This window comes from Pristiophorus japonicus, chromosome 12, assembly GCF_044704955.1.
Source record: "Pristiophorus japonicus isolate sPriJap1 chromosome 12, sPriJap1.hap1, whole genome shotgun sequence".
Classification (NCBI taxonomy): domain Eukaryota; kingdom Metazoa; phylum Chordata; class Chondrichthyes; family Pristiophoridae; genus Pristiophorus; species Pristiophorus japonicus.
Window position 1 is genome coordinate 7,343,769 of NC_091988.1, and position 12,283 is coordinate 7,356,051.

Here is a 12,283-nt window from a genome sequence, read left to right on the forward strand (position 1 = left end):
GCCTTCCCCCGCTGCTGTCGGGAAATGGCTGCTCAACTTTCTGAGGCTTCCTGCAGCCTTCTCACTGTCTCCTTTCCCCCTCCCCCCCCCCGCGGGAACGGCTGCCTCCTCCCCCCCCCGCGGGAACGGCTGCCTCCTCCCCCCCCCGCGGGAACGGCTGCCTCCTCCCCCCCCCGCGGGAACGGCTGCCTCCTCCCCCCCCCGCGGGAACGGCTGCCTCCTCCCCCCCCCGCGGGAACGGCTGCCTCCTCCCCCCCCCCGCGGGAACGGCTGCCTCCTCCCCCCCCCGCGGGAACGGCTGCCTCCTCCCCCCCCCGCGGGAACGGCTGCCTCCTCCCCCCCCCGCGGGAACGGCTGCCTCCTCCCCCCCCCGCGGGAACGGCTGCCTCCTCCCCCCCCCGCGGGAACGGCTGCCTCCTCCCCCCCCCGCGGGAACGGCTGCCTCCTCCCCCCCCCGCGGGAACGGCTGCCTCCTCCCCCCCCCGCGGGAACGGCTGCCTCCTCCCCCCCCCGCGGGAACGGCTGCCTCCTCCCCCCCCCGCGGGAACGGCTGCCTCCTCCCCCCCCCCGCGGGAACGGCTGCCTCCTCCCCCCCCCGCGGGAACGGCTGCCTCCTCCCCCCCCCGCGGGAACGGCTGCCTCCTCCCCCCCCCGCGGGAACGGCTGCCTCCTCCCCCCCCCGCGGGAACGGCTGCCTCCTCCCCCCCCCGCGGGAACGGCTGCCTCCTCCCCCCCCCGCGGGAACGGCTGCCTCCTCCCCCCCCCGCGGGAACGGCTGCCTCCTCCCCCCCCCGCGGGAACGGCTGCCTCCTCCCCCCCCCGCGGGAACGGCTGCCTCCTCCCCCCCCCGCGGGAACGGCTGCCTCAACTTGTGAGGCTTCCTGCAGCATTCTCCCTGCCTGAACATGGTTTATTTAATCTTTTCTTTGCTTATAAATGTTTATTCAGGTTGGATTTATTTGTATAATATTTGTATAAGTATAAATAAGGATTTATTATAGAATGTAATGACTTCCCTTCCCCCCCCCCCCCACCTCGCTCTGGACACCTAATTTGTAACCTGCGCCTGATTTTTTAATGTGTAGAACAGGTTTTTTCAGTTCAACAAAAATCTTCACTTGCTCCATTCTAAGTTAGTTTGGAGTATGTTTTCACTGTGGAAACTTTGAAATCAGGTGTCAGTGGCCGGACACGCCCCCTTTTGAAGAAAAAATTCTGTTCCAAAGTGAAACTGTTCTAACTGACTAGAACTGCAGAAAAAAAAATGTGGAGAATTGCGATTTCTAAGACAGTCCGTTCTCCACCAGTTGCTCCTAAAAATCAGGCGCAAATCATGTGGAAACTTGGGCCCATAGTGTGTCCTTGAAGTATTTTTTAAATCACTTCTATTGTGTTTTTCAATAAAAAATAACAATATTTCGGTTCACAGTGTGATCTGGTATTCTCTTTTATTCTTTCTTGTGCAGATCTTGAAAGCTTCAAAGGAAAATCAAGAACTAATGTGTCGGTGCGAGAGGGACAAGGAGTTGTGTTACTTTGTGGCCCTCCATCACATTCCACAGGTATTCATTGTATTTCCCCTGCTGACAGATTGCTCTGAGGAGCTCGACACAGTGGACCTGGCATTCCAGTATTGTTTGGTGCAAAAGTAGTGTAGTTCTGTGGTTAGGGACTGGAATTTGGGATGTGAGCCAGGTACACCAGAGTTACACCCGTTCTAAAATACTTGCTAAATTCTGGTAGAAGTGGTGCATGTACACAAATGACAGGATGCTGAGGGCAGAAGCTGCCATCCAGCAATTCAGCTTTTTACGCCAGAGTTGCACATGATTTAAGTTAAGCTTGATATCTGAAGCAGAAAGTCGTTGCCTTTACAAGCTTTGAATGTCTACAATCTTGGTCTGAAACATCAGCTATGACTGAATTGATTAGAATCTATACTGCTAAGATGGGATTCTGCAATTTGCTTTTGAGCAGTTTCAGTTAGAGAAATGTTTTGTTTCTGATCCTTTTGCAATGGACCCCAATGGGGGTTATTACAGGCATTCCCATATACGTCTTTACAATCAAGGTAGAACATAAGCAGGAAGAAGAGGAAATGACAGAGAAACTAAGGCAAGGGTAGGAGAAGACGACCATGTAGGAGGTGCCCTATTGAGCCAGGCCTCTTCAATGCCTACTCATGTTACTTGCACTGGGGAAGTAACCGTTCCAGACCATGCCATTCCCTGAATGATGTCTCAGAAGAAGTCTGCTTAAGGAGGCAGCAATACAGAAAGGAGGCATAGAAGGAACTGTGTGTTCCATTGCAAACTGATCCCCAAACATGCCCTAAGGCACAAAGAACAGTCTCACTTCACAACACTGAATTCATATCCCAAAGTGGTTTTATTGTGCACATGTATATTTATGGTGTGCTTCTTGCACTACTGTGTTCACTTCTGATGGCCGTGTGCCGTTCTTAAAGCTATCCTGGGCTGTGGTGATAGTGTCAGGAACAACAGTGGTGCTTCAATGTGCTGTGATATCATGGCAACCGAGGTGCCACTCAGGGCTTCTGAGATCTGGCAAAGCTCCTCAACAGGCTGCGTTAGCTTTGCAGGCTATCGGCCAGTGAACCTGAAGGCGTGTTTGGAGATCAGGTCACAATGGACCACACAGTTCCTTCTCTGCCTCCTTTCTGTATTGCTGCCTCTTTAAGCAGACTTCTTCTCAGACATCATTGAGGGAGAGGCATGGTCCGGTCCTGTTTCCTGATGAATAGACATCTGAGACAGTATCACAAAGTTAGGCTCTTGCCATGCCACTTGTGTTGGATCCTGGAGAAAGTGTACATCTGATGGTGCCAGTTAAATCCCTCAGACCTGAGAGATGTCAACCGAAAGCTCTGAGGCCATTTTCCATCATTCTTTCAAAATGGTCTCTCATGGCCTGAGGTTCACTGATCAAAGCATCTTTTGGTTGTACTAACTGGTCTGGAGAGCTTTGTGTCAGGTGAGCTGGATGCAGACATTCCCACTAAACCACCTACTCCAGGTAGTAGAGCTCTGTGCCAACTCCTTCTCCGATATTGGACTTGACCTTGAATCCTGCCACCTATCTCCGATCCTCCGACGTAGATCTCAGTGCCCCCATGTGAATGTGATGCTCGTGCAGCATCGTTTTAGAACTGTATCCCAGAGCCCACAGGTTCAGAATAAATATTATTGAACATAGAAACATGGAAAATAGGTGCAGGAGTAGGCCATTCAGCCCTTCGAGCCTGCACCACCACTTAATATGATCATGGCTGATCATTCATCTCAGTACCCCATTCCTGCTTTCTCTCCATACCCCTTGATCCCTTTAGCCGTAAGGCCCATAACAGGTTGAGTTATGTATTTTTTTCATGTAAATATATGCAAATAAATTGCAACAACTGTGGGATACTGCAGCAAAGTGTGTTAGAAAGACAAGTCTGAAGGCTCTGTGCCTCAATGCGAATTAACTACGCAGATAGCAGTTAACGAGTATAATGTAATTGGCATCACGGAGACATGGCTCCAGGGTGACCAAGGCTGGGAATTCAACATCCAGGGTATTCAACATTTAGGAAGAATAGACAGAAAGGAAAAGGAGGCGGGGTGGCATTGCTGGTTAAAGAGGAAATTAATGCACTAGTAAGAAAGGACATTAGCTTGGAAGATGTGGAATCGGTATGGCTGGAGCTACGGAATACCAAGGGGCAGAAAACGCTAGTGGGAGTTGTGTACAGACTACCAAACAGTAGTAGTAAGGTTGGGGACAGCATCAAACAAGAAATTAGGGATGCATGCAATAAAGGTACAGCAGTTATCATGGGTGACTTTAATCTACATATTGATTGGGCTCACCAAACTGGTAGCAATGCGGTGGAGGAGAATTTCCTGGAGTGCAGTGTATTTCTAGACCAATATGTCGAGGAACCAACTAGGGAGCTGGCCATCCTAGACTGGGTGATGTGTAATGAGAAAGGACTAATTAGCAATCTTGTTGTGTGAGGCCCCTTGATCATAACATGCTAGAATTCTTTATTAAGATGGAGAGTGACACAGTTAATTCAGAAACTAGGGTCCTGAACTTAAGGAAAGGTAACTTCGATGGTTTGAGGCGTGAATTGGCTAGAATAGACTGGCAAATGATACTTAAAGGGTTGACGGTGGATAGGCAATGGCAAACATTTAAAGATCACATGATGAACTTCAGCAGTTGTACATCCCTGTCTGGAGTAAAAATAAAACAGGGAAGGTAGCTCAACCGTGGCTAACAAGGGAAATTAAGGATCGTGTTAAATCTAAGGAAGAGGCATATAAATTGGCCAGAAAAAGCAACAAACCTGAGGACTGGGAGAAATTTAGAATTCAGCAGAGGAGGACAAAGGGTTTAATTAAGAGGGGGAAAATAGAGTAGGAGAAGAAACTTGCTGGGAACACAAAAAGCTTCTATAGATATGTGAAGAGAAAAAGATTAGTGAAGACAAATGTAGGTCCCTTGCAGTTGGATTCAGGTGAATTTATAATGGGGAACAAAGAAATGGCCACATTATACTGCATCTGCCATGCATTTGCCCACTCACCTAACCTGTCCAAGTCACCCTGCAGCCTTCTAGTGTGCCCCTCACAGCTCACACCGCCGCCCAGTTTAGTGTCATCTGCAAACAAATACTTTGGTTCTGTCTTCACGAAGGAAGACACAAATAACCTTCCAGAAGTACTCGGGGACCGAGGGTCTAGTGAGAAGTGAAGGATATCCTTATTAGGCGGGAAATTGTGTGAGGGAAATTGATGGGATTGACGGCCAATAAATCCCCGGGGCCTGATAGTCTGCATCCCAGAGTACTTAAGGAAGTGGCCCGATAAATAGTGGATGCAATGGTGATCATTTTCCAACAGTCTATCGACTCTGGATCAGCTCCTATGGACTGGAGGGTAGCTAATGTAACACCACTTTTTAAAAAGGGAGGGAGAGAGAAAGCGGGTAACTATAGACCGGTTAGCCTGACATCAGTAGTGGGGAAAATGTTGGAATCGATTATTAAGAATGAAATAGCAGTGCATTTGGAAAGCAGTGACAGGATCGGTCCAAGTCAGCATGAATTTATGAAGGGGAAATCCTGTTTGACAAATCTTCAGGAATTTTTTGAGGATATAACTAGTAGAGTGGACAATAGAGAATCAGTGGATGTAGTGTATTTGGACTTTCAAAAGACCTTTGACAAGGTCCCACACAAGAGATTGGTGTGCAAAATCAAAGCACATGGTATTGGGGGTAATATACTGACGTGGATAGAGAACGGGTTGGCAGACAGGAAGCCGAGAGTCGGGATAAATAGGTCCTTTTCGGAATGGCAGGCAGTGACTAGTGGAGTGCCGCAGAGCTCAGTGCTGGGACCCCAGCTCTTTACAATATACATTAACGATTTAGATGAAGGAATTGAGTGTAATATCTCCAAGTTTGCAGATGACACTAAACTGGGTGGCGGTGTGAGCTGTGAGGGGCACACTAGGAGGCTGCAGGGTGACTTGGACAGGTTAGGTGAGTGGGCAAATGCATGGCAGATGCAGTATAATGTGGATAAATGTGAGGTTATCCACTTTGGGGGCAAAAACACGAAGACAGATTATCTGATGGTGGGAGATTAAGAAAAGGGGAGTTGGATGTCATGGTTCATCAGTCATTGAAAGTTGGCATGCAGGTACAGCAGGCGGTGAAGAAGGCAAATGGTATGTTGGCCTTTATAGCTAGGTGTAGGAATATAGGAGCACGGAGGTCTTACTGCAGTTGTACAGGGTCTGGATGGGCCTCACCTGGAATATTGTGTTCAGTTTTGGTCTCCTAGTCTGAGGAAGGATGTTCTTGCTATTGAGGGAGTGCAGCGAAGGTTCACCAGATTGATTCGCGGGAAGGCAGGACTGACATATGAGGAGAGACTGGATCAACTGGGCCTTTATACATTGGAGTTTAGAAGGATGAGAGGGGATCTCATAGAAACATATAAAATTCTGACGGGACGGGACAGGCTAGATGCGGGTAGAATGTTCCCGATGTTGGGGAAGTCCAGAACCAGGGGACACAATATTAGGATAAGGGGTAGGCCATTTAGGACTGAGATGAGGAGAAAGTTCTTCACTCAGAGAGTTGTTAACCTGTGGAATTCCCTGCCGCAGAGAGTTGTTGATGCCAGTTCATTGGATATATTCAAGATGGAGTTAGATATGGCCCTTACGGCTAAGGGGATCAAGGGGTATGGAGAGAAAGCAGGAAAGGGGTACTGAGGGAATGATCAGCCATGATCTTATTGAATGGTGGTGCAGGCTCGAAGGGCCGAATGGCCTACTCCTGCACCTATTTTCTATGTTTCTATGTTCCCATGAATAAAAATGTCTAAAATATCTTTTTCTTTTAATGCCAGATCGAAAAATGCATAGTGTGAAACCTCATTTATATTTAATAAGCCCTGCTCATAAAACACTTCACTCTGGGATAACTTTCTTGTACATTCTTGCTCAACAAAATCAATTGTATATATTATATGGAATAATGGCACCTGATAATTAACTTTCAAGTGCTTTTTATTCACATTTGTTCCTTTTGAACCTTACAATTTTTAATTTCAGCTTTCTTTGAAAGTTACCTTTGACATTTTTGTGGGTTAGATTTTTCAATGAAATGTGTTACTGTCGGTGATATATTTTCAATGTAAAGTGCTTGGACTCCATTGTGGTACATTCTTTTCTTAAGATATATGCTTTGTGGTATGAAAATGCCTGGTTTCAAACCATACTCCGCATCTTCATGAATATCCAATATTTCAGGTTAGAAATTTACTGGAAAGCTGATTAACTGAAGACATGAGTCAAGTCAGCAAATGCATTCATTGACTTAGTGGGGACTCTCCTCATTCCAGGATACAGATCTGAAACTGTTAGTCATTTTCTAACTTAGTTATGGTCAAATACTGCAGTGCACACAGTTGACAATAAGTTACAAAATAACTGTCAGCTTCAAATCTCTGTATCAAAGTGTGGAGTACAGTGCCTGTGGAAGTGCACATTGATTGAACATGTATCTGATGTAAATCACCAGTTTCCGAATGTGAAATGTCAGGTCTCTGGTCTTGGCATGGGAGTCTCATGCTTACTTTGATGTGGGAGACGAGAAAGCGATGGGTATAGTGTAAGGGGTTTTCACAGGGTTGTTGTTGTGCCTTGGGTGTCTCTCTCTGGGCTTCTGCCCTCACAGCTTATGCCTGGCCTGTGAGGTACCCTGAGTGCTGCAAGAGCACCCCTGGAGAGACTGTGTCCACAGCTTATGAAGGGGGTTTTGAGACTCGTGCGTCCCCACAGCTTATGCCTAGCCTGTGAGGCACCTGTGAGTGTCAAACACTCCTAACCCCTTCTTCCCTAGCCTGTGACACACAGTTGAGCATTTTCGAGGCGCTCCTAGCTTCCCTTACACGGTTCTGACATAAGACTCACGATCAGGAGATGTAATACAATAGAACTGAGACAAGGTGATTCCAAGAGGAACTTTAGGCTTCCAATTTATTTGGCAAGGTGTAACTCAACAAACAGCAATACACCAACAAAACAATCCCCCTAAATCCCACTAAACGGACACAACGAAAATCTTTACACCAGTTTAGCAGTACAATGCCCAACCTCCCACCTTTCCTGGCCTAACTGAGTTGGGAGTTCTGGGGACCAGAGGTTATACTCACTATTTGTGCCTTCCGCAGTCTGGTAGTTTGTTTCTTCTATCTTCGGTGTCTTCGGACACTGGTTTTCCTTCAGTGTCGAGAGGCTTGTGATTGTTGAATCACGAGGGCAGGGAAAATCATCACTTCTCCATCCACTACGTCAGAAACCCCTTTTTTATAGCCAGATTATCCAGTCCGCCTCTCCTGCTGAAGTCGATTCTTCTCATTGGTGGACTTTTGATTTTTGAAAAATGCAGCAGTTTGAGGTTTTTAGGTTTTTTTCCCACTGATCTTAACCTACTCAAGGTTTGAGTGGGTGTTGATTGCATTGGCCTCCTGTAGCCATTGTGCTAGTCTGGCCTGAGCCAGATATTTCTATGCCTGATGAAAAAGGTGTTGGAATATGTATGTGGCATTGTTTAAATGCTAATGTTTTCAAGGGGCAAGTTTCGAGGGTATACAGTTCCCAGACAATTTGATTAGTTCCAATGTCCAAACTGGCCCTTTTGATATTGACTCCACCCCTTTTCTTGCAGACCTTTAAAAAAATCCCAAATTCGATTAAAGTTCGTAGTTTCTTCCATGTGCACTTTAGGATTTCAAACTTTCTGGTAGATAGTTCCAAATTAAATTCCCTTTCCTAAGAGTCCAAACACTGGGAGGGGGGTCTCCATTTGTGTCCCAAAGTTTTCCTTCCATCGGTTTCAATTCACAGCACAGACTGATCCTTCTGGGTAAAATGAGGGGTTTTTGTCCTCCCCTACATAATCCCCCATCTGACACAGTCAGACACCACTCGAGTGTGTCAAAGTTCAGGGTGGTGAGAAAACCCTAGGTCTCCCAAATTGCCCAACTTTCCCCAGTTTAACTCTAAACTGATCCCGTCGATACATATCGTAATTCCTTTTAACGCGGTACTAAACACAGAAATCCAACAGGTTACAATACACGACAGCAACATACATATATGTATTTAAGGTTACAGCAGTAATTGTACATTGAGTCTCATTTCGGTCTCAAACGTAAAAAAAAAAAACCTGCCCTGCAAACTCCCCAGGAGCCATGTATGAAAACGCAGTCATCCCTGGAAATAACAAAACCGCCTAAGTGTCGCGGTCAAGCTTTGTTTACACACCTTGAGTGTTTAGCAACGGCTCTCCTGGCTGTGTAGTAGCCTGAGGAACTGCGTTCTTTTTCTTTTTCTCCTGAGCTTACAGCTTGTAACTAGCAGATAAGCTACAATCAGGAGTTGGCCGATTACTAAGGCATGCGATCCCACCCGGATCCATGCAGGTATGTCTGCCCGTATTCCCAAATCCCACCATGCTGGGGGTTTAATCTGGGCAATCTCCCCTGCTAGAATTTCAGTTTTCTGCTCCATGGTGTAAAAATGTTTTTGAGACAAATCAACTGCCTGGAGGAGGGCTGTAAGTTTCTCAGGTAGTGGGGCAATGGGATAGCCAAACTGGGCGACATATTGTTGTAGATGGCTGAGGTTGTTTTGTACCGTGAGGTGAATCGTGGAAGGTTCAGGGATGGGTGTGATTCTGGTGTGTGCCACTTGAACCTCTGCCCTGGGTTTAAAGCAAAAGCTGCTGTACGGAATTGGACACCACCTTCCCGGTCCGTGTTCATACCGTTGGGCACTTGTGGTGACACAATATGTCCCACCGCCTACATATGCTACCTGTGGAGGCATGTGGTTAGGGGCCATTACCTCCATTGTGCAATTGATAGGCTCTGCCCCAGCAGTGCTGAACCCGCATTGTGGCCTTGCAAAAGCGTTCAAGTGCTGGGGGCACAGGATTACCTGTGCTCCCCTGCTCCGACAACCCGAGAGGTCTGTACCTGTCACAGTGTGCTCCCACATTGTGACATAAGGTGGGACCTCTTGGAATCGAACATGCACCCCTCCACGAATGACTCCCACATTCTCCACTCGGTACAAGGGTGCTGGTCGTGGGGATGCCCCCATCACGGGCATCCTGACCACCACACCCATGATGGTATGGTTTGACTTTCCACAGTCCACCGATGCTACACGAAGTTGGCAAGGACTCAAAACATTATCGTAAGGGTGCAGTGCTGCTAAGTGCTGGTTGCTGATCCAGGAGGGGACCTGTTCCTGTCTCAGATCCTCGAGGTTACTCCGTCCCTCTCCCAGCAACCAGGCCCCATAGAGCACACACACCTCATTTTGGGCGGCTTGATCGGAGGCGTTTCTATCCTCCCGAATCAAGGCGTTGACAGCCCTGGCCTGCGCCTCCAATTGAGAGATAATCTCCTTTAAGTGAACTGTCATTGCCACCTCTTGGTGGAGCGCGGATCCCACAACGGTATTCTCGTCCCCCGGGACTTTGTGCAGCTGATTCTTTAACCCATTTATCTGGAGGGCCAGCTGCATGTTATCCAAACTGTTTAAGGCGGACGCCCCGGTGTTAAACCCCGTAAGAATGTCATTTAAAGTGCCATGCCTCTGCCTGCCCGGTTCAGCCCTATCCCACTGTTTATACAAGTCTGTCACTTTGACATCCCCGAAGTCCAGTTCATAGAACTTCCGGAGCATCTCCCGCAGCAGAGCCTGGTCTAACAGCTCGGTTTCCCGGGGACACCACGTAGGTAGGCGGACTTCTGTCAGATTTAGCACCACTGATGCCACTGCGTAGTGTACCCCCTGATAAAATAGTTTCTCGGTAGGGACCAACACCAAACCATTCCCCGGCCCCCTGGTTGTTGTCGGGCACTCGTGTGGGACGGTGGGCTTGGCCGTGGGTGGGGGCTTCCTTTCCCGAACTACAAGTTCAGTGGCATTTACTGGTACCCGGGGATTAGGGATCACACACGCCTCCCCGCTGCGATCCCATACCACCCCATCCCCGACATCCTGCCACCACCTATAAAAAGCAATGGAGACCCCCTCTGAACACACGCGAGTGGATCCCCACATACACAAATAAATTCCTTGGTCGTACGCCCACCATTTCTCCCAGCACACCGTTACCCCGCCGGATGACCCCATGATGGTTCGGTAGGTATCATTATCCAGGCGTTCCCAGTCCGAGTGTCGGTCTCCCACGTCCCTCTTGAGCTTTCTGAGCCACCACCACCGTCCCAGAGGTATGTTCCCTTGGCAAGTTAGGCATACCTTCCTGCCTTCTGTCACTCTCACTCTGGAAGTGGCCACAGTGATCTCCGGGCAGGGGATGGAGGCCTCTCCGTAGGTAAAGTCCTTATGGTTGGAGTACTTGGTGGAGTTCGATCCCAACCACCCAGGCCATCTCCCCTCGTGGGAGTAGGTGACCCGGCCATCCGCCACCGGAGTCCCTTCTCCTGTGGTCACTGTCGGCGCTCTGCCCCCGGAGCATCCGAAAACCAGGGAGTCCTCGGTGTCTCCTCGGTGCCCGGTGCAGATCCTTAGCGATACCAGCATCACTAACGTCCAGTAGGGAGGTGTTGACATCTGAAAGGCAAGAAGAACATGGCTCCAGGCTCGGCCCGCGTAACATGTTCCAAACACAAAAATGCTGTACCCAACCGTCACTGCCTTACCTAAACACATATACTCACAACACAAAGTAACAAAACAGGAAGGGAAAATATACACACCGCCACCCGTCCCCGGGTGGCCAGGCTATATCCTGTCACTGTACAGGCGTCGTCGACCACTTGGCTGACCGTACCCTGGGGACCAGGATGTCCTCCGCTGAGGGGCTCGTATGGTCCCCCTTAATGAATCTTGTGCTGCCCTCCAAGGCCGTCCCGAGCCCCGGATAATCGGTGGGAGACCCTTGCTAGTGCAACAGAGCACCCTCCCTGTTGTCTTTCGCCGTATCAGTCTGGGGCGGGAGGCTAAGTTAACAGGGGACCACGGCGCCCTGGGCTGTGGCACTCTGTTACTCCTTCTTACTGTCGGTGCAGAGTCCCACGTTATGGGCTGCAGTGCCATCTTCTCCACCTCTTGGGCTAGCCCCAGCTGATCCACCATGGGAGGTTCAGCTTCCCCTTGAACCTTGCTAATGGTAGAGCCTTTCTCCCTACTTCTGTTAGTGGACTGGGAACCTCTACCCAGTGGTGGGATAGCCTTACAGGAGCAATGAACCAGCCCCGGCTGTAGAGCTTCGGGGCCCGCTGCCTCCTCCGGAGCCTCCAAATCCACCGGGGCCCGTTCTTCCCCCAGTGCCTGATTCCCTTCCCTTGCTCGTCCCCTCTGTTTTTTACCTCTTTTGGGGTCAAACAATTTACACTGATTAATGTGATACCACTTCACCCGGCGAGGCAGTCGAACCGCATAGACCATAGGGCTAGCCTTGTCGACTATGCTGTATGGTCCCATATATAATGCTTCAAAAACCCCGACCCGAGCATAGTTCCTCACCATGACCTGGTCCCCTATCTCCCATTCGTGGTGTTTGCTGGGTTCTAGCAGCAATCGGTTACTCTGATGCTGTCTGCCCATGTTACTAGCAGCCTGCCAGTGAATCTGTTTCAGGTGTTCAAACAGGTTCCTGACAAACCGGTCCCGGTTCACCTCTCGGAGCTGCCCTTCGGTGAGAACCGGCGCCAACA

At 49.1% G+C, this 12,283-nt stretch overlaps 1 protein-coding gene across 3 annotated transcripts in view; it reads left to right on the forward strand.

Annotated features, from left to right (window-relative positions):
• The window catches only part of LOC139277132 (contactin-4-like), a 1,961,053-nt gene that overhangs the window by 787,381 nt on the left and 1,161,389 nt on the right, over positions 1-12,283 (forward strand). For all 3 annotated transcript variants that reach the window (XM_070895154.1, XM_070895156.1, XM_070895155.1), the window contains exon 5: positions 1,467-1,562. In XM_070895154.1, the coding sequence (XP_070751255.1) occupies positions 1,467-1,562 (96 nt within the window). The remainder of the gene's footprint in view (positions 1-1,466; positions 1,563-12,283) is intronic.